Source organism: Pteropus alecto, unplaced genomic scaffold (genome assembly GCF_000325575.1).
Source record: "Pteropus alecto unplaced genomic scaffold, ASM32557v1 scaffold160, whole genome shotgun sequence".
Taxonomy (NCBI): domain Eukaryota; kingdom Metazoa; phylum Chordata; class Mammalia; order Chiroptera; family Pteropodidae; genus Pteropus; species Pteropus alecto.
In genome coordinates this window covers 2,662,584-2,686,330 of record NW_006429864.1, presented here as the reverse complement: position 1 = coordinate 2,686,330, position 23,747 = coordinate 2,662,584, and the positions used below count along the sequence as shown (strand labels likewise).

Below are 23,747 nucleotides of genomic sequence, written 5' to 3'. Positions count from 1 at the left end.
TTCCATTTAACTTAATATTTATTTTCATTTTATATCCAGATGTCACATTTTCTACATTAAAATATAATCATGCTGACTCCCCCAACCCCCTCACCCCCTCCAAGAAAAAACTTTACACAACTTGAAAGATGGAATGCACAGAGAAGTTGCTATTGCACCCAAGTAACGAAGAACACAGAGAGACCACACAGTAGACATGGCAGAGTGCATAGAAGGCAGCTCAGGGCTCACAGCAGGAAGGAGCAGGAATCAGAAGGCTAAAGCTTTTAAATGCTATTACTTGTGCCACAAAATTACCCTGAAGGAGCAGGGACAGGTCAGAAAGCAGGACCAAATACAGGGTTTTTCTAAAGGCTGCTCTCTAACAGAGTTTAAAATATCCACACCCAGCAGGGCTTCCCTCCCTCCACCTTGCCTTCAGCATCTGGCAAACACTTTAGAAACTTACACCACTGTTATCATGTCCGAATGAAAAACGGGTTTAGGTTTTTCTTTTTTTTTTTTAATCGTACCCCAACTCTTTCCAATCAACTCTAGTTATTTTAGTTATGATTCCTCTGCATGGGAACCCAGTAAGGATCCCGGTAAGGGTCAAGACAAGGCATCTCACTTCTATCAGATCAATGCCAGCTGTGCAAAAGCCGCATGATTCTGTGTTACTCAGAGGGAGGGAGAACAGTCAGACAGGACCCCCCCACTAACGCGTACCGAAGAGGAAGAAGGAACTCCCTTTCTAGTGTATTCATTAAATAGGAAAGAGCAGGTGGACAGTGAAAACCATCTGCTTAGGGCAGCAGCACAGACCCAGAGGCACACCAAACATCCGAAACACTGCTCAGCAGCGCCTCTGGGCTCTTCTGAGAGGATGCTTCTTTCATCCCCATCCTCGCCCTAATTTGGAGATGAAAGCATTTAACTTTATTTAGATAGTGATACTCTTGAGGGGGTGGAGAGGTAAGGTCTGGGAGACCCAAATAATGAGGACATTATTAGGCAACTAACTACCCCACTATGTACAAATACACACATCGGTAAGAAAACTTTACCTCCATCCCTGTAGCTACTTTAAACAAAGCGCTGAAGATACAGGTTCTCTGAACAGGGGATATTTTAAAGTCTGTTAGCAGTTTAAGACATGGCAACACTGGCACGATATGTCACCTTTCTTTGCTTTTAATTACAGGGTAACACGGTAAACTCCAGCACAGAGGTGCGGACGGGGGAGCGCAAAGGAATACAGAAAAGAGAACGAGCACTTCACAAGCGCAACCAGCCAGCAGGGCGGCGGCGGCTAGTGCTTGGCGGAGTCTCGAGGATAGAATTCGCTCAGGGTGCTCTGGGGGATCCTCTTCAGCATTTCTTTGGGGAAGATTCGGAGCAGCTGCCAGCCAATGTCCAAAGTCTCGTAGACAGTGCGATTTTCATAAGGACCTTACAAAAAATTGAGATTGGATGAATAAAGGCAAACTAGTTCCAACTGATCAGTATTAGTCAGCGCTGGGAGCACCGAGTATAAACAAGAGACGGCGCTTAGATCTCCCAGGACTGGATGTGACTGCATGTAGAAATGAGACCACGGACAACAAGCACCACCGGAAGCAGAGAGACAAGAGGCACTGGGGACAGGGACAGCAGGCAGTCTCGTGAGTGTGCAGGGAGAGGGAGGGGGAGAGTTCGCTTTTTTTGAAAACTCGGTAGGACCTAAATACCTCGAGCAGTGGGAACTAACCCAGTGTTCTGTCCAGAAAGGAGTGAGAAAAAGAGCTTCCCAGGAGCAGAGGCCGACAGAGGCCGACAGAGGCTGGCACAGATACTCAGAAAGCCTTAAATGCCAATTAAGCATCCGAATAGGTCAGTGGTTTCCAAAGTTGTTGTTGTTATTATTATTTCAATAGCAGAAGCATCCTTATCAGGCAAATAAATCTCATTTCTTAACTAAGGAATCAGAGTGGCTAAAGTTCTGGGTTCTTTACCAGAAGAACTTCACTTTTAACTTTTAAGGTATTAAGGTCTGTGTTAAAAAACCACAAAACAAAAAAAGAAGCATACACATTTTGGGGATTTTAATGTTAAGAAAAAATGTATCACTTAAATAGGAAAGTGCACAAATTCTAAGTGTACAGCTTGATGCATTATTCTAAAATAAACACATCCATTCTTAATACCACTGAGGTCAGTAATAGAATATTAGCAGCATTAGCAGGGGTGGCAGGGGAGAGACCAAGCAAAACAGCTTGAAAATCCTAAACACGCTATGAAATAAAAATCATTATGGACTTTTCAGTAGAGAGACAATCAATAAAATTAGTACTGAATTTACTAAACAGTATCTAAGAAGTCAGGGAGACTGGTGAAAAAGCCGGCACTAATGGCCAGGGATGATGAAACTAAAGGTTTGGACTAGGCCTCAAGACTCAAAGCATGGTCCGACTCAAAGAGTGGTCAGACATCAGTAGCTTCTGCACCACTCTGGAAGTTAAGGACAATGCCCAGTTCCGCGCTTGGGCTAATCAGGACAATGGCCGTGCCAGAGGCGGACAGAGACTGAAAAGGGAACTGCTAGGTAGGTGATCAGGTGGGAAACACTCTGGTTCTGACCATGCTGAGGCAGAGGAATGGTGGCACAGACAAAGGTGTCCCAGGTGGAGATGTGGGATTAGGGCTTCAGAAAGATTATAAAGATCACACATAGCAATTCGGTCAACAGTGCAGGACAAAAGGCAAAGCCGGAGGTGGAAAAGCACAGAAAGAACAGGCAACTAGGCCTTTGGAAACAGAAACAATTAAGAAGCAGGAAGATAAGCAATCAGAAAAGGAGATGAAAACAGATAAATCAGAAAAGCCCCAAAGCCCGAAAGCCAGGGGAGATGGCTGCAGAGAGGGTGAGAGGAGGGGCTCCCGGGGAGGCTGGTTGTAGGGAAGGGAAGAAGTAAGGGGGAGCTAAGTAACCGGATAACGGACCTGAAGGCAGAGGGGGAGGAACCAGCGGGCTAAGTACAAAGACATGACAGGCAGAGGGAAAACCATATAGGGACCAATGTAAATTCTCTAGGGCTGGGAAAGAGGTCTTCAAATCTACTTATGAGGCTATTTATGTTTGTAAGAAAATAATCATCTTACCCTGAGCAATGAAGTTCCTCTCGAACTTCTGCAGAAATTCCAGGTAAAGAAGATCATCTGAGGTAAGAGCTTCTTCTCCAACTACTGCTTTCATGGCTTGTACGTCCTTCCCGATAGCATAGCACGCATACTAAGAGAAAAGGGTTTACAGGAAGGGAGCTGAGAGTTCATACGTGTTAAGAGCAATCCAGGCTGTGAAGTGTACTGCTGCAGCTCTCTCCATAAAAGGCCATAGAAGGAATTTCACGTTGTTTACAAACATAATTCACATAAAACTCATATGAAAGTAGCAGGACTTTATTACAAAGCAGTCTCACTTAGAAAGGAGTCGTTACAGCAGACATTACTAATGCTCTACAAAAATACGCCTTCTCGGGGTGTCACTGAGCTTGCATTTTATAAAGCATTTGAAAATCCATCTTGAAGTTATTTTCAAGAAAAATATTTGTGATATCAGGTTTACCATATCTACTTTAAGGTCAAAAGTACTTTTCGTTATTTGTGCCTGGTGTACAGTCTCCCATCACCATAGAAACCAAGGACTTCACAGAATATATAAAGCTGCATCCCTTGGTGTTCCGGTGACTGCTTAACATGCTATACAAGAAATGAGAGTGCCCTTTCAGGAACACTGCAATCATTACTGAGGTTACTAATAAAAACTTAAAACCACCTTATGGCTCGGTGTTTATAATCTACCTTCTACAGCATTAGATGTGGCTTTCAAGCATATGGTTTTTAATCCTGGTTATCAGCAGCATCTATCCTCATGAAAAAAGACTGCTTGGTTGCAATGAATGCTTATGTATTCCACATAAACCTGTACTAACGTTCTACGTGGACAGGGCAGGGGGAAGAAAAGTGAATGGGAGAAGGATAAGAGATCTAAGGCAGCAGAGAGAATGGACTATGGAAGGTATTCAAGCACCCCCCTTAGAGGATACACGTACCAGCTGGTTGGATACATCGGCATGGTCCTTTCTGGTCATACTTTCCCCAATAGCAGACTTCATTAACCGTGACAATGATGGTAACACATTAATAGGCGGGTAAATCTTAGGTAGAACGGGAGGGGGAAAATATTATATTTAAGTACAAAATTCAAACTTTACTGGTAGTAAAGAAACATTTTGCAACTCATTATTATTCCTTAAATTACATAAAAGAGCTACAATTGTTTCTTTGATGAGTTCTAATGTTTTCCTGGTAAGAAAACACTTTATGGTATAGTATTTATTTAAAAAAACAAATCCAAAAAGTGAAATCTATAAAACAGTACAAGATTATATTGAAAACCTGAATTTTCAGTACCTGCCTGTAGTATCGAATCTAAACGGTCTTCTGAATTCTGACTCAAAATCACATACAAAATAAAAAGAATAACAACTCCACCTAAAAGCTGGTATGAAGCTGGCATGTATTATAGAAGCCTCAAAAATCTGTTTTTAATTATTTGACCATAAAAAAGAATGAAATCTTGTCATTTGTGACAACATGGATGGACTTTGTGGGTATTACGCTGAGTGAAATAAGTCAAACAGAAAAAGATAAATACCATATGGAATCTAAAAAAAACAAAAACAAACAAAAAACCGTGAGCTCATGGATACAGATTGGCAGGGAGTGGCGGTCAGGAGACAAGAGGCGTGAAGCGGGCAAAAGGTAAAATTTCCGGTTATAAAATGATTATGTCATGGGGATGTCAAGTACAGCATGGAGACTACAGTTAATAAAATTGCATGGCATATTTGAAAGTAGCTAGAAGATTGGATCTTAAAAGTTTTCATCACAAGAAAAAAAATTTCTAACTATAGCGATGAATGTGAACTGGACCTGCAGTGGTGATCATTTTGCAATATATACAAATACTGAATCATTATGCTGTACATCTGAAACTAATTATCCCTCGATACAAAAATAAAAAATAAAAAAATCTGTTTTTGTATTAATAAAACAAGACTGGTAGATTGCACTGTTATGGGATAGAACACCCACAAAAGTTCTTTGAGACACCTAACTCCATTTTAAGGCACAATAAAGAAAAGTGGAAATTTAATTCTTAATTCTGGTATTCTTATCTACACCAGGATTTTGTAGTAAAACTGTCATTTTGCTTAAAGTCACAAAAGTTTTCCCACAGGCTAATTGATATACACAAGAGTTCTTACGGCATATCTCATCAACATTAGAATGAAATGACAAATGAAACAAAATGACGTTGAGGATCTGCTATATACAGACATGACAATTTTATAAGTTATATCAAAATCAAGTTGATAATTTCTAAAATAAATAAATAGATAGATAGATAGATAGATAGATAGATAGATAGATAGATAGATAAATATTAAAAAATCCTAAGGGCAAAGTCTAAGTCACGAAAGAGTAAATGAAGAGTAGATTTATAAGCTTTACAGCACTGCCCAAATGTCAAATACCTGTCTGTTGTGTAGCTGTCTGTCCACATAGATCTGCCCCTCTGTGATATATCCAGTCAAGTCAGGGATGGGGTGAGTGATATCTACCAGAGGAAGATATCTGATATCAGTTAAAGTCTCCATCTCATATAAACAAAGGCACAGGAAGTCGACAGGCATTAGCCACAGTATTACCTGAAGCAGTGTTATATAAAACAATTTTTGCGTAATGGAAAAGTTCCATTATTTGTGCTGTCCAATTCGGTAGCAAAATGTGGCCACTGAGCACGTAAAATGTGACTCATGTAACTCAAAAACTTTATACTTCAAATTTTATCTAATTTTAATTAACTTTAGAATTTAGAGAGGGAAATGTGGCTAGAGGTTACCATATTGGACAGTTTATTAGGTTGCAGCATAATTAGATATGCGTTGGCATATGAGGTAAATTAGCTGCATTCATAAAAGTACAATTTCTCCTAGTTATGTGATCTCTCCCCAAAATATAAATAAAACTCCATTTTAAACACGAAGTTCTCTTGCAGAGATTTGCCAATTTGATGTATACTTTTGATGAGAGAATATTCCTAGCTCATAAGCTATTTCAACATGGAAAATATAGCAAGACTTTCTAAATCTGCTAAATTACATAAAGTAATTTTGTAGCTACTTTCTTGGAACAAATAATTTTCATATCAGAGTCAGCAAAGTATACCAGTTCGTGTGATTTATGAATTCTAAAGCTACCACCTCCTACCCTGACAGACACTTTACCTCCCTGTGCCTCAGATTAGAGCATCTATCTCAAAGTTGCCATGAGGACCAAATAAGTCAATATTTATAAAGCATTTAGAACAGTGCTCAATTATAGTGAATTACTGCTGCTTCTGAACATATCTTATAAAAGTGCTTTTTAAAAACTGAAATAGGACTAAAAGGCAGTAACGTAAGAGGAATGCTGAGTCTCACCCAGAAGCCACTCTGAGCGCACACTGAGAAAACACAGTAATTTTTAACCAGCCTTTGGTGATCATTCTGTCTCTAGTCTTGTGGCATTTACTATTTGCGCTCTTCATCTGACACTTAAGCTAACCTTAAATTACTGGTGCACATACATAAAAAATATCCAACTAGAACAAATAACTTATATTAGGTTAAGACTAATTTTTTAAAATTTCTTATACATAGACCAGTGTCCTGCAAACAGCAGGCACTCAATAGCACCTAATAAATGAAAATTTAAAATTCAAATTACAAAGAAGAAAAGGATTGTCCCCCCATCCAAAAAAATAATAGTAATTATGGGCAGCTTTCAAATGAAATATTTTATTTGGGTACAAATCACTAGTTTATGTAAACTCTTAGAGAATAAACTCTCAAGAGAATTTCAACTCAAAAAAGTAGATGGTCTTCTCCCTAAGAATGAAAGTGCTTACAACAGTCAGGTCTGCTAGAATCCAAAGACCCAAAACTTACCATCGTTAGGCATGGTGAGAATAGGGATTTGAGTAATAGAGCCATTTCTACCTTCCACCCGACCGGCACGTTCATATATTGTCGCTAAATCAGTGTACATGTAGCCTGGGAAACCGCGTCGACCCGGAACCTCTTCCCTGGCTGCTGACACCTGACAGTGAGGCCAGGGACAATATCACACACCAGCATACGGAAAGTAAAGCTTGCTTAGAACACGTTTGTTTGAACATGCCAAATTACACAGCTGGAAATAGCATCTTTTTCATTTTAAATATTGTCTCTAACAGATGAGCAAGGAAAACCTAGCAACACAAGTTCAAATTATTTTGCAACAAAAATATGGACAACTAGGGACCAAATGTTTTTTGCTAAAATCACATTGCCGTAATGCAAATCTTCAAATAGCTTCCTAGAAGAAAATCTGCTTGCAATTTGAGAAATCAAAGTTTTACCTTCTTAGTTCATGAGATTTATTTCATACCAAGGATCTTATGCTAAACCTGAAAAGGTCAAAAGGGAAGAAAATCTACACTAGGAATCATTTGATGTACTTTACATACATTATTTAATCCTCACAGCAACCCTATGAGGAAGGTAACATTGTTAACACCAATTTACAGCTGAAATCAAAGGTCAGATAAATTAATTCCCAAGATCACAGAGCCAGATCTACTGGCTGCACAAAAGAAGAACAGTAACAAACAGTCTTGCTCTTAAAAGTATGCATACTAGAGTGTAAGCATACACATCCTTCAACCACCAAGAATCCAAAAGAATTAGGCTCAAGTTTAAGTGCTACTTTGGCATCCCTAAAAGTGTGCTACAGCAGTGCCACTCAAAGTGTGGTCTGCAACCAGCTTTTACCAATATGCAGTGAAATAATATAAAAAGCATTTAGAAAACTTTTAATGGCAATTCAACAGAATAATTTTATGTGTTGAATCTAATTTTTAAAATCTGAGCTTGTACATGATACCCTTTTTTAAAGCTTTCACTTTTCTAATAACTCATTTTTATTGTATTTTTAAAAAGTACTGGTCTGTGACAGATTGGGGGAGGGGTGTGGAGGGAGCCCTTCACTGAAAAAGCATGGCAGCAGAGTGAAATAAGGTGATGGATCTTAGGGAATTTTAAGAAGCTAGGTATTTATATAGCATTCTCTTCAGAAGTCTTTTTCCTTTTTACATACTTAAAAAAGTAACTTACTCAAAATTCCAGTAACTCACATTAGAATAAAAACCCCAAACTTCCAGGTGTTAACTGTGAGAATCTTAGCATCGTTCCTAAATAAACACTGAGTTTTCTGAAAGAAAAGTTTCTGAAAAGGGTGCTGCCAGAATAGGGCCTTTATTTATTTAAATACTAACATCATTAAAAATGAAATTCTGAAGAGGGTTAACAATTGACAGTCTGGACAGAGACAGAACTTTTTGGAAGAGTTATTGAATAAATAGCTTGCATCACTTTCTCTCTTTTAGAATCATGTCTTAATCCACAGAGAAAATAACAGTATGACAGATAGGCTAATAATTCACATCTTATCCTCTAATCATTTCAAATAAAGTAACAGAAAACAAATTGTACTTTACTTTCTTAGTAACTAAGGTATTCTGCTAAGATGTGAGCGATGAAGTTTTAAAAACATGATTAAAGAAAAATAAAAACTTGCAAAAGGACAACATAAAATTAAGTGATTTTAATTAAGAAAAAAGTTACCTCTCGAAGTGCTTCAGTATAAGAACTCATGTCTGTTAGGATAACCAATACATGTTTCTCACACTGATAGGCCAGAAATTCAGCTGTGGTTAGAGCCAAGCGAGGAGTGATAATTCGTTCAATACTGAAATGGAACATTAAGTCCTATGTCACTCAAACAAAAAGGCCAAAAACAAAAGAAAATGAGATTCTGGAAATAACAGCAGTCTCCCTCCGAAAGTTTTCAATAAATTGAGGACAGTAAACCAATTTTTACTTTAAAAGTTCTTAAATAAGGCAGTGTTATTTTATGTATTCAAGTAATAAGAATTACTTAGTTCTGCAAAGTTGACTGTTTTATAAATGCCCCATAATTCCTCAGAACTACACAGTTCTCAAAACAGAAAGAGAGAGAGAGAGAGAGAGAGAGAACGAGCGCGCGCGTGCGAGAGCGCGCGCGAGCGTGTAAGGGAAGAAATAGGGGCCGGATTTCTCATATAAGAGGAAAAGATCATTTATCGAATATGGATTGTGTGCTAAGTAATTTATATGTATTATCTCATTTAACATGCACAACAACCTTGTGAGACAAGTATCATTTGTCACATTTTCTGAAAGAGGAAACTGAGCTTCAGAGACTAAGTGCTTTGCCCAAAGCCAAATAACTAGAAAGAAGAAAAGCTGGAATTTAAATACAGTTATCTCATTCCAAAACCCATGTTGCTTTTCATTATATTTTATCTCCCTAGTCTTAGGTAACATTTCTGACCTAAAGCCTGGGTGAACAGAAAGAAACAGCTCTATTTACTTACGTTGGGTCATTAGCCAAGTTCAAAAAGAGGCAGACATTGTCCATGGAGCCATTTTCTTCAAAGTCAGATTTGAAGAACCGGGCAGTTTCCATGTTTACCTAAATAGCAATGACTTCATCAGTGCTGGGAGAAGAAAAATTCTCAGTATGTATTTCTGATGAAGGCCAAGCTATAGATCTGCATTGCTCCTGCTTTTAAAGTTTCAAGTACCCAAAAAATTTTCACAAAAGCCAACAGAATGAACACAGCCTGCTTTAGGCGCAGAGAATTTTTTCTTACATTTCAGTCAAAAGCCCAAAATTCCAAGTTAAAACTTCTCTACCTAGAGATAAACTCAACAATATAAGTGTAGTTTTCTACATTGTTCGAATAACATAAGCAATTAATTTTGTATTTCACACGAAAGCAGAAACTAATTATACTTACACCCATAGCAGCAAATACAATCGCAAAATTCTCCTCACTGTAGTCCACTACATCTTTGGATTTCTTTACCAAACCAGCCTGGCGACAAATCTGAGCTGCAATCTGATGAGGAGTACAAAAGCACTGCGTTGAAATCTAAAATAACATTTCTACAACAAAATAACTTATATCCTTAATTTTTTGGAATTGTAATTATAAATAAAAATGGGTACTTTAAACAACTTTACCTAACGAAATTACTTTGTACTTTTTGCAAAGATCCCTAAGAGTAAGCAAGCAGACAGCCATCACGGGTGGATAAAGACTCAACGTAACTGGATTACATAAACAGTAACACTGGGTATTTATGTTGAAAACCCTTTATTTGGTTTCTCTCTAACAGTGAAGCATTAAGAAATTCTTCTCTGTTAAATTTCATATGGAACAGATCCTAGCTCTCACCTCATTGTGTGGTAAGCCGGCAGCAGAGAAGATAGGAATTTTCTGTCCCCTAGCAATACTGTTCATGCCGTCTATGGCTGAAATGCCGGTCTGAATCATCTCTTCCGGGTAGATTCGACACTGAGGGTTGATTGGCTGGCCTGATGCATTTCCAAAGGGGAAAATTTTACCATGTCTGCACATTAAGACTAAAACCATATAAAGCACTTCTTTCTATTCTTAAAATATCAGTTATTTCTGAAATCTGTTTAAGTCATTTTTGCCATTAGTGTTTTGTAGACACATGAAATATATGGTAGCAGAATTCCAGTCCCCACAGTGAAATAAAGGTACCGCAAATAGGAGGGTGACCTCAATCAAAGCCATGGCTTTACTAATTACGTTTTAGATATATATACCCTAGTGGTATTTTACGATATCTTTGATATTTTTTTAATTTTTTTTTACTTTTTTAATATTAAGTTTATTGGGGTAACATTGGTTAATACAATTATATAAATTTCAGGTGTACATTATAATTTGACATCTGTACATTCTATTGTGTGTTTACTACCCAAAGTCTAGTTTCCTTCAGCTATCATATACTTGATCCCCTTCTTTAAGATATTTTATATAAAATTTTAAGATGCTCTCTAGGAAAAATAAATTTCTTAAATAATTTAATTAATTAACTTATTAATTAATTAGCTATGGAATGTATCGGTTAACTACTTAAAGTATCACAAAAATCACTACCTGGCAAAGATATAAGCTAGATAGAGGCTATTTTCCCCAAAATACAGAAATCCATTTACTGTCCCTACCCATGATGTCAAGGAAGTCTTCAGCCAGTACAACAGGCCCTCTGTCAATGGGTTTTCCTGACCCATTGAATACTCGACCTGTAAAACAGTAACAAGACAGTATGGAGTGGACAAGGACATAAATATTCATATTTTTAAAAAGATTTTATAGAAATATATTGAAAAGGAAACAACTCTCTGCTCAGAATGCATAATAATGTCAACTTACCAAGCATGTCCTCAGACACTGGTGTTCGGAGAATATCTCCAGTAAACTCACAGGACGTTTTCTTGGCATCTATACCTGAAGTCCCTTCAAATACCTACCAAGAAAGAGAAGGAATCAGGAGGATAAAAGAAATTTCAATCATAACCATTCAAATTTTGTCTGTTAAGCAGCTCTTATAAAGACAAATACGTAAATGTACACGATTTTTAAGATCACAAACACAACCTCTTGACTAAGGGTCATGTCTATAGGACATCGAGCTAAGAAAGTTTTTTATATTTTTAAAGGGTTGCTTAATTGGAAAAAAAAAAAGAAAAAGAAAAAAGGAAGAATAAAAATATGCCTCGGGGACCTTAGGTAGCCCCACAAAGCCTGAAAAAATTTACTATCTGGCCCTTTACAGAAATTCTGCTAACCATGCTCTAGGAGACTTTTTAGGGAAATATGTTATTTGAGAAAATGCATTTCCCATAATCAATAAAATTAAAAACTAGGAATTATAGGAGACAATTTAAAGAAACAGATGCACATCTCACTTTGGTTTCACCCCATAAACTGTGAATTCTGCTCTTCACCTCTGTATGATTATCTAGTTCATTTTATCCATTAAAAAAAAAAAGAAAGAAAGAAAAAGAAAAGTCATTTTACCAGTAGAGCTATTGGGCTAGAATCGATATAGGTGGCTGACATCTGGCGAGAAAACATGCAAAGGCAATTTTTCCCCCACAGCAAATAATCAGTCTCTAAAGATATACTTAGGCAATGATAACTAGAAAAAAACAAGTGGTGCTCCTTATGTTTTTGTGATTAGGGAAAATTTCTACTGGCCAGGTTTTAAAAGTGATGTTTACCTGAACCACTGCTTTGGAACCACTGATTTCTAGAACTTGCCCACTTCTCTTCGTGCCATCAGGTAATGTCAAGTGGACAATCTCAGCATATCTGGGAAACTAAATAGGAAAAAATAAAGGATTAATAACCAATTAGAGGATTAAAGATTAAAGTTAGAGTTGGGGTTAGGGGTGAAGGTGCCCCCAAACACCCTATATATGCCTATCTTGGTCACAGCATTTACACATGTGCAATCCCCCCACCACTCATCACACACAGGTAAACACTGAGAGTTAACAACATCCACAGGTAGTTTAAGTCTTTAAAACGCTAATCACTGGCACACACACTGGCAAACCAGCAAAAGGTACAGAGAGAAGTGATTTAAATCTATGAAAACACAGCAAACAAATTTTTTTCCCTCTGTGTATGTTTTAAAGTTTTGAAACTATGGGAAGGTACAAAACTTACAAATAACTATGTTCCCCCTACTCAGAACCAATGTTTGCTGTGTATGTGATCGCTTGTGTGCTTTGGAAGCAGGGGGATAAAATGCAACTAAATAATAAAATAATGAAGATTATAATAAAACAATGTTAATGTTCCCCCTCAATCTAATTACACATGTATTCTTTTAATCCAGTCTTAATATTTTACATGCACATTTCCAAAAAAACACTGTAGTTTTCCATAAATGGCAACATACTAATTATATCATCCTGTAACTTTTTTTTTCCACATACCTTTTCGCTCTGCCATGCTAACATTTACCTTATCAACATAATCTATTTTGTAAGACGTGAAGAAAAACATCTGCCTATTTTTTAAACTGATGAACCATTGATTGTAACTTGATTTTTGGAGATGCTAATATGTGAATAAATGGGCATCTTAGAATTAATGTCAGGACAGACATAAAATCAAATGTCACATTTTATTCAGTTGTTCCACCGATGGAGTTCAAGGTTGTTCCAAATTTACACTACTGCAAACATGCTGCAATGAACATTCTTGCATCAGCTCCTCATGCAAGTGTACCCGAGCTTCCCTAAGGTTTGGTTACCTAGTGGTGGGCTACAGGGTGTGCTCCTTTACTGCTTTAAATCTGTATAAAGTTACAATCTCCCTAGCAGTATACAAAAGTAGCTGCAAAGGAACTGCATAAATTTACAATCTCCCTAGCAGTATACAAAAGTATCTTTTCACTACATCTCTGCCAGCTTATTATTATTAAACATTAATTTTGCCATCTGATTAAGTGAAAAATAGCATCTATTTGCATTTTCCTTATTCTATTAAGACTAAGCATCTTTTCATGTTTACTGACAATTTAGACTTCATTTCCTATGATTGGCTTATTAATACCTCTTTCTCACTTTTCAACTGGATCTGCTTGCTTTTTCCTATTTGTAGTAGTTTTATAGATTCTGGAACTAATCCTTTTGCAAATATCTGCTCCCAATCGGTTTCTTGTCTTTTAATTGTGTTTATGGCTATCTTATCATATGGAAGTTTAAAAACTTTTTATGTAATGACTTATTTTCCTTTATGATTTGTGCTTTTGTCTTGTTTAGGAAAACCTTCCAATCTGACATCATAAAAATGGTCTTCTGCATTGTCTTCTATTAGGTTTTTCATGTTTAAGTTCTTAATCCACCTGGATTTACTTTCGGTACATAATTTTAGTTTATCTTTCTCATTTTTATTCTTTTTCACATAGGCAGTCAACTGCCCTAACAATATGCACTGAGCAGCACTAAACGTCCCCCTGACTCATGACGGAGCCTTTATCATTTACCAAGTTCAGTTCTCATATGTGAGGAGAGTTGGTTTCTGGGCTCTCAGTTTTGCTCCACTGACAAATTTATTCCTGCACCAAACCTTTATTCCCCATGATTCTATCTCTGATTTTGTTATCTGGAGACAATCAACATTTTTACTATTCTGAGTCTTTTCACTCATCACCAACTCTCCACTTATTTTAAGTTTTCTTTCATGTCTTTCAACAAAGTTTCATAGTTTTCTATAAACAGGTACTAATCACTCTAATTAATCTGGCACACAGAACACAACTGATTTCTGCAGACTGATCCTTGTATCTGGCAACCGTTTTATACTATTGTTTTTAACCATTTGTCTACTGAATGACGTGGGTTTTCTGTTCAGCTAATCATATCACCAAGAAATGATGAGAACTGTGCCTTTTTATTTCTAATGCCTGTATCCCAATTTCTTTTTCCCACAGCACAGTTAGGTTCTGAGCACAAAGATGGAGAGTGGGGGGCGACAACAGGCATCCTCATCTTGTTCCTGATTTAAAGGAAATGATTCCAGTCTCCTCCTTAAGTATGTTCTTTGCTCCAGGTTGAGCTGGGTATCCTTTTAAGAGGGTAAAAATGTATTCTATTACTTATTTCCAAGAGTGTTTTTTTTGTTTTTTGTTTTTTGTTTTTTTTAGGAAATAAGTGATTTTAACAGATATTTTTTCTGTATTTATTGAGAGGAGTATAGGCTTTTCCTATTTTGACCCATGAATGAGCTGATGAATTACACTGATACATTTTTTTCTAATACCAAGTCATCTTTGTATTACTGTGATAAATTCTACTTTGGAATAATTCTGTTTATTTTTACACAGATATTTTTGCTAATACCTAACACGAGTATATTTTTATTAAGAATTTTGGAATCTGTGCATATAAGTGAGACTAGCTATATTTTTCTTTTCTCATACCACTCTTTGTCTGGTTTGTGAATTAAAGATGTGCTAACTTCATGAGCTGAGTAGCAGTCTCCACATTCTTCTATTATTACATAATTTGTATAAGAGTATCTGTTCCTTGACCCTATGTGTATGCTTTAAGTTAAAAACGAAAGCCAAAAATTAAATTTAAAAAATCACTTTAAATCTGGTGGCTTAGAAGCCATTCCTACATACAATTTATTTACTAGTTTTTCCTCAGCTGAAGCTATATCCCAAACTTTCAATGAAACTTTTTTAGCTCTCTTAAAATTACTTCTTCAAAGATGTTTTCTGAAACCTTCCTGTTATTGACTCTCATCCTGCACTTACCCTTCACAGAAGTGACTAATTAGACATTTGTGTATTTGTATTATACCTGCTTTTCCACTGCACTATGCTCCAGTGGGAGAGAGGCCATGCCCACTGTTCACCATGATATTTTCTGTGCTGAGCTCAGGACTTAACATAGTTGAAACATGAATATTTTTAAATTTTTCAATATATATACTAATAGAAGTTTCATATTTAAAAAATATGAGTCCAAAATTTTATAATTACAAAAAGAACAGATAAAGAAACAAATAAAGCTTCCTATACTTCCCCTCAAAAAATAAAAGTGTAGGCTCCATTTTTTCACAAAACGTTAACAGGCACGGGCTGAAACCTTGTATAACGTGAATACTATATATTGAGGCTTTGAATCAAATCGCAGACTAGTATGAAACTGTGGCCGGGAGGTAAGCTTGCTATGCTTCATGCTGAGAGTAATCTGTATAGGTATCTTGTCATATACAGAAATATTATCTTGATGATAAAGCTGAAGAGACAATGTACTTTGCCCTTTCTTTTAGGAAATACTTTTCAATTTATTTTCTACTTCCAGAGGAGTCACATGCCAACATAATTCCATCATTACTTCTCTCAAAAACAAGTAATTGTGTGCCTTTCCTCCTGATCCACCCAAAAAACCAATGTAGAATTACTGTTCTGGAGAGCATATTATAGAAATTAATTTCTCTGGAGATATTTGATCATAGAGTTCAGGTAAGTGGCTCCATCCAGGGTATTCAATTACAGACTATATTCTATGCCTCTTTTTCTAAAATAACACTAATGTGTTTATAATTCTTATGTATATGTGTGGCTACAACATTTAACTAAAGATCCTCACAACAAACTGAAAAAGTAAAACCTAGACCTTGCTTTAAGATTTTAGTCACTGTTGAGATAATCTGTTTTTATTTATTTATTATTTGAATACCAGTGTCGGGTCCTCAAAGGTAAAAGTAACATTGTTTAATCACTCATAGACCATAAAATGTTAGCAGAGAAGATGAGACAAATACTATAACGAGTAATTATAACACATGGCTGTCTATGACAAGAGCCATATACCTATATATTATTATTGTTGTTGTTTTTCTCAATAGGCCCGTGAAGTAGGAATGACAAAAATTTTGTTCTTAATTTTGCAGACAAGGGTTTCTAGGCCACAAACAGAATCTACAGTCGATCCAGTACTGGAATCTACTCTTCTGACTACTTATCTAAAACTCTTGTCTCCCACATAGCACGGACATTCAGACCAAGGAATGGCTTAAAAATCCTAACATAAAATTTAAAGTGTACTAAACGAGACTTAATGCCACGTTCTTAACTTCACAGATGGTTAAACGATAATGATGGTGATGTTACCTTAACATGATCTAAGATCACCAGTGGACCATTGACTCCTGATACTGTCTTGTATGCTGGGGGGAAAAAAAATAGAAGAGTAAGCTTTAGTCAAATTGGACAACAGCCTAAATTAGCTCTCTAGGATTACCAAAAAAAAAAAAAAAAAAACAAACCTCTCTCCATTTTATCACACCTATTATAATAAGGAGCACTCGAATAGTTACAAAATTTTTCACTGAATTTATTAAATGTCCGTGCTTATACAACTTTTCATAATCTACCTTCATCCAACCCAGAACATTCTGAATCCTTACTATGAGTAAGATGAGTAAGTAGTATTGTTTCAAAGACCCAGGATACAAAAACAAAGAAGGGACGGAGGCAGATTCCCCTCAGGCATCCCACAGTTTTATAGGATGAAGGGGGAGTTAAGGGCTCTCACAGGTGGGCAGAGGGTTTATGGAAGAACAGGAAAAACCTAGAGTCATCTCACTGTGGAGAGGAAAGGAAAACTTTATAGAAGAGGTGGCACTTAGCAAAGTAGATAAGGAAAGAAAAGGGAATCCTTTAAGCAGAAGTGACAAAACTCACTAAGGAAATCAAAGAAAATGTAGTCTGCTAAGGTAAAAAGCCATGATTAAACGGTGTCTTAAAAACTCTAGGGAAAATGCTTTATGAAGTGGGAGTGAGCAATGGAACGAAAGGCCAGAGGTCATATAAGATAAGCCTCTTAAAAAAAAAAAACGTTAAATTACTGTCGGTTTAGAGGAAATTTCTACTGAAAATTATGCCCTGGGAATCTATCCCTGGGGTAGCTAGCCTTCAACCATATCGCACCTCACACAACATGTCAAGTGCAATGATAATTAGGTATAAAACAGAACAGCTGGAAAAAAATGAAGTGAACTTTTGAAGAAAACATACTACAAGGCCTAAAATAATTTACAAGAAGCTGTCAACCAATTGGGAATTTTTCACTTGCTTGGCTTACCAGGTCTTGGACAGAGATTTCTGGCACAAATGTAGACTCCCAAGAATGAGGAAACCATTTAATAACCAGTCTATCCACTCAAGGGGCTCCAGAACTTAAAAACAATTTCTTCAACCAGGAAGTAGTGCCCTGGTAGAAACACTGGGACAGAGCAGGCAAGCACTATCAAGACCCTTCGCTGTAATACTCACAAGACATTTAAATCCCAACACCAAATATTTGCTTGAATACATCTGTAATTGTAATGATCTCAACAGAGGTCCCAAAATGACTCTTTTTTTTTTTTTAACCAAGGATAAAAGGCAAGTCACAAATTTAAGAAGTTAAGTTACCTGAATGGGTGGTAATATTTAAGAATTAATCATTCCTCTAAAATTATTAGAAAGATTCCAGTTGTCATATTTTCTGCTATTGTTATGAAAATCTTCCCCATTTTTTTAAATCTAATACTTTTAAAAACGATTCCGACCCCTAAAAAAATTATTCATTGTTCTCATTTTAATAGAGTCCAAACATTGTTTATCAATGACTTTCTAAAATTGCTATGTGTAAATGCAAGGTGAGCTAAATTAGAAAAATGTTTTCTTAGAACCCAGTGTTTAAAAATACAGAAACGCTAAACCTTTTCAAAGCCTCTACCTAAACAATTGGGGATGGGAGGAGGGAGTGGGCTGGGGGGTTAGGGGTAAGAAGATCTAGTTTAGAGATTTACAGAATCCTTCAATTCTGAAATTCTCTTTACTTTTTCAACCAGATTTGCATCTCCTCTGAACTTCCAACGTCTACAACAAATGATGTTTCAGAATCTCATGTTTAAATTCAAGCTCATTCAAAATTATGAAATTCTGCCAGTCACGAGCAAAAGCATGACCAAGAAAAAGAAACACTAGTCATTGATTTTCCAGGAAACAAGGAATCAAGTTGACTTCTACTACAGAAGACAAGATTCTGCTTCATCAATAGCAGTCTCTCAATATACAATATATGTAGCCTTTAAAAAAAAGCCAAAAAATAACCATTCAAATTCACTTTAACACCATCACCAATACACATTTATTAAACACTTATCAGAAATTTTTATTTAACTTCCATAACAGGTCTGAGTTAACTAAACATTATTCCAAGTTTTAGAAGGAAAAAAAATGATTCACAGAAATTAAGTAACTTGCCCAAGGATCTGAATAGCCTGGCTCCAGAGTCACTTGTTTGTAATTCTGTACTGCAGCGCAAATTCTAATACTGAACTGATCAGATCATTTTTTGTGGTCTGATACACTCATAATTATCTGGAACTATGTAGTTTTATCACTCAAAAATAATTTCACCAGACTGCATCTTTAGCTATGAAAAAATAAGTTATTGTTACTATTTAGCACACTGGACAATGATTCCCTTGTGTCCACATTTTGTCGTTACTGCAAAACAATCTTTCTCCAGTGGAGTTCAGCCACTAGAGAGTTTAAGCAGAGGAAAGAATCTAATGGAGATGCTTCAGTGGTTTTCCCTCACTCGAAAGCACAAAAAACAGGAGACTGCTGCTGATACAAATCAGAGGTTAAGCAACATGCTTGGTTTAAATTAAACTAATATATACAAACTAAACTAGTAAATGTTATAACCCAAACTAAATTTAAAAAATGACCAAACAAGTATTTGGAGAGTATTTCACACTTTTACAGAGCCTCTTTAGATAGGTTACCTCAAAAATGCTGAGAGGTAGGCAAGGCTGATACACTCACTCTACACTTAAACTAAGCCTTTGAGAAATTTGTTACTAACTGGGAAAAGCCAGGATTAGAAGTGGTTTTTTGTCTGTTTTGTTGCTTGCTTTTTGTTCCTAATTCTAAAGTTAGTACTCTGTGATCCTACAATATTTCTGAACTTAGTCTCCAGTATAATTAAAAAACATGGAGATGACACAGTTCTGAGAACTTGAACTACAAATAAATGTTAGAAGACAGTTTATACACAAACTATAGCTCTTTTTCATGATAATAAAATTATTTGCAAAAAAAAAAAAAAAAAAGGCAGAGAAATGATATCAAACACTACCTTCTATTCTCTCTCTCGAATACTCACCCAGCTTCCTCATCATTACCACAGACAGTCCAAAACAGAGAGAACAATTTAGAGTAAGGCTGCCAAAGACATTAAGCTGTTCTTTAAAAAAGTGAAAACCCATTCACAAATTACATAATCATTTCCGTTTACCAAAATAGTGACCATTCTTCTCTTGAAAATTTCCAAATGAACAAGACCTTGGGTCTGCAGGAGATGATCAGAACTTCTGACAACACAGCAGATACATTTTTATGTTACATGCCAAACACATTTTACAACCAACAAGTCACATGTTTGAGTCTGAACTGTCAAGCAGGCAATACATATCTATGGAGTAACATTTAAAACCAAAATCTACAAAGGTTTTAAGCAGCATGTATTTTGTCAGATGACATCCTCTTCCTCCTGCAGGATATGAGATTGTTCAACACTACTTAACCCCACTTAATGATTGTGAAATTTTTAGAGAGAAAATTCGAAAGCCATTGCACCATAAGAGATCTAGTCCTTCAGCCTCCACCTTATTAGCAAAACAAAAATCCAGAGCAATTATCTTCCATTGTGCAAGAAGAGTAGATACCCACACCTTGAGCAGTGGGCACTGAGGGAGAAGTTCTAGAAAAAGTCAGCCCTTTGACTATTCTCAGGCTAGCTCTGCTTTATGATGGAAGAACATGAGGTTAGTTGACCTAGGGTCTTAAGAACAATGGAGATTATCTAATTCAACATGTTTAGCATCCAAAAGTTTTAACAATATTATTGAACCTCGCTCAAAGTTTAAAAGAAAATCAAGTTTTCTTTCCTGTGACTTTAGAAACTCAACTAAAGTGCTCAAGATTATGTCAAGCCTGCATATTTCATTTCTCATTCCTTGTTAACAGCCCCATAATTCTGAAGGTGTTTTAAAACAGGACCCAATTTGTACAGTGGAGCTGCCGATATAACTCCATTCCTTCGTTCAAAAAACACACAAAACTATAACATCGCCTAAGATAGTACCATTAATCCTTAATTAGAAAAATTAAGAAGTTAATCGACATTTACTCAGAAGCAATTAAAACTGTTGACTAGAAACAGGAATGTGGCAATATAGGAAATATATGATAATCTGCAAATGCAGTTAGCTGTTAGCCTACATATGATATCATTTATGATTTTTTAGAATAACCCAGCCACAGAAGGGGAATTCACCTCAACAAGTATCCCAACTCCCTACTCTGAATCCATCCACGTTAAGAATCTACCCACTCTACTATTAAAGCAAGGGGTTTAAATGCAAGTTTTACAATGAATTACAAGACACTGTACTTCTGTGTGTCAAGCACTGTGCTAGGCACTGAGGATACAAAAAGAATTCCTGACCCCTAATGGTTCGGTTTTAAGCATTATGTTCCAACAATTTTGCAGAAGTTCTTCAGTCACTGACTAGGCACAGAGAACACTTAAAAATCATACTCATCTCCCTTAAGGGCTTATAACCTTAATCATGGAGAACTCTTTAAACATTATTATTTCAGTTGATACTCTCTGAATTGACATTGAATAACTGTATGAAAACTGACTACTGCATCTTTATAATCTTTTCCTAGAAGCATGACTAACGTCTATCTGTTCTAACCAAAGAAAAGCAAATACGAATGTAATTTATGAAAGAGAATTTATAATTGTTAGGTATAAATTTATTATCAAAACTTATATAAGAATGCAACATCTGTCAACTTCCTAAAACATTTACGTCAGCTCACATAAACCCCGAATAGACATTCTCTAATTCAGATCATTCCCAATGTAAAAAGCACATCTCAGCAAACCATAGAATCAAGTGTGTTCTTCTCTCTCCTCACACTGCAGTGCTGTCACATGACCCAGTGACATATCAGGATGGGATTAGTCAGGCAGGAGAGAAACCCTTCATCTGAAATTCTTTTTAACCAATGAGCCACCCACAAACAGGCACTCTGGCAATAAACCAGTGCAAATATAGTCCGACCACCTGGGGAAAGAAACAGCAGGTGCTTTCCCAAGTTTTAAAGGGTCTATTTTCGGGGCTCATTCCCAGTTTCCTAAGGAAGATGTGAAGAGGTCTGATGCTACACAACTGTAATGTTCGGTAATCAAGAACCATTTCTTTCCGAACTGCTCGTTCACTGCTAATCACAACAACACTTAAACATGCCTTTGCATACTCATACGCTTTGCATGTATGCTACATAATATGGGCAAAGCTTCTTGGCTTCCCCAAGACGGCCTTGCACTCAACCAAGTTAGGGTAACTAATCAGAAAATAAAGAGGCAATGGTAGAAAAAGACCCGGCAAGAATTAGGAAACCTCGAATTTAGTTCCTACTCTACCAATAATTAGGTGTCTAAAGCCTGGCAAGCCCGGTCCGGGTTCTCACTGTAAAATGAGAGGGTTAGCCTAGATGACCTGCAGGATACTTTTCAGCTCTTGCATTCTCTGATATCTAGGTGTCCTCCCGTGGATCAGCCCCTCCACCGAACAACATCTTCCTCTGGCAGTGGACCGACCTCCATCCACGAACCGCCTGACCACGTCAGCGATGGCACTATACCTTTGCCCGCGGCAGGAGCTCAGGATCTGCCCTGAGGTCCACGCAAGTGGGAGCAGATAGGAAGGAGCATTCCTTCGAACCCTAAATATCCAAATGAGGTCAGGCGAAGATTAGGATTGGAGCGACAAGAAGCGGCCTTCCCTCAGAGACAGGAAGCAAGTGCCAGATAATGCTCCAGCCGAGGGAAGTTGGGAAGGGCGGGGCACTCGATAGTCAGGAGCCCACCGACCAGAGAAAGTTCCTGTTGGCGCTCTTGCCCTCATGGTCATGTGAGGTACACGCAAATCTTCTTCTAAAGAGACATGTGTGAGTGAAGGTAGGGAGGGAGCAAGAAAGAAAAATAAATCTCCCCCACCTCCCCAAGCCGCTGGCTAAGCAGGTGAGTGGGAGCAAGGGGCTGGGCTAAGGAGCAAAGACAGAATCCGTCCCGCTCTCCGATACTCACTGAGGCGAGGCTGGGAGAGGTAGTTCCGGCTCGCTGCCAGCGCCTGCTCTCGAGATCCCACCCCCGGCCTACTGGTGGGCATGGGTAGCTCGGGTGCGGCCCCGTTCACGATCCCCCGCATCGCGCGCAGCGCCATCTTGTCTCCTCCGTCCCGACTGGCTCCGCAGCGCGGCCGCGCAGGCGCAGATATAGCAGGGGCGGCCCGCTCGCCCGGCTCCGCCCATGCGCGATGCGGAGCCCGGGCCTCGCCGCGCCCCCTTCGCAGCTCACAGCCTGCAGCCTCGTGACACGGGTCAGCGTGGGCGGGACTGAGCCTGCGCACCAGCGAGAGGAGCTGACCAGCGTGCTGGGAGGGAGGGCGCCAGGCCGGGGAGGGGGAAGCAGAAGCGAAAGAGGGACCTTGAGAGAAAGGCAAGACTTAAGGGAAAAAGAGAAGAAAAGAGGAAAGAGGCTCACATGGAGGGAGGAGGGGAAAGAAAGGCAAGCACGCACAAGAAAAAGTCAATTGATGTCCATTTCATAATGGCATTTCATGACATCGAGTGAAGAGAACTCAAGTTCTAAAAGCACACTGAGAAACAGAAGAAATGTAAAACATATTCCAGTGATTGTTAACTTAGAGAGCTATGTGGCATCATTTCTTTCTCTTTACTATCTTCCTGTCCAATTCCTTCACTCATGTATCATTCAAAAAACATGTATTGGACTGTTTTTAGGGTGGTTGTGACGGTGTGAAAGATAAAGTGGAACGTATTTGAGAACGTATAAGAGACAGAACTAAAGCAAGAATGACTAGCTTGCTGTGGAAAGTGACATCTCCCAGGCCTGGGGCCTCAGTGATTGAACTGATTGTAGTGGAGAAGGAAATGAGGAACTTTGCTGGTGGTGCAGGAGAAAAAGAGAAAAGTTAATTATGTGGAGATCTGTTTCAGTTTCCTGTGGAATGTTCGGAATGAGATTCCTATTGGACTATATAGGTAAATATCCCGGGAGATGATGCTGGAATGAGCTGAGATAAAAATTTGTGA

General features: G+C 37.7%; 1 protein-coding gene across 1 annotated transcript; it reads right to left on the bottom strand.

Moving 5' to 3' along the window:
* ATP6V1B2 (ATPase H+ transporting V1 subunit B2) lies at positions 1-22,894 on the bottom strand. Its single transcript, XM_006904358.3, has 14 exons — positions 22,720-22,894; positions 16,668-16,723; positions 12,250-12,348; positions 11,399-11,492; positions 11,191-11,268; positions 10,388-10,527; positions 9,947-10,048; positions 9,521-9,618; positions 8,730-8,853; positions 7,014-7,164; positions 5,559-5,641; positions 4,071-4,175; positions 3,121-3,250; positions 1-1,431 (listed from the first exon to the last, which is right to left on the bottom strand). Exons 1-14 carry the CDS (start codon positions 22,853-22,855, stop codon positions 1,292-1,294), a joined length of 1,536 nt encoding a protein of 511 aa, XP_006904420.1. The 5' UTR covers positions 22,856-22,894; the 3' UTR covers positions 1-1,291.
* Positions 22,895-23,747: the final 853 nt, after the last annotated feature.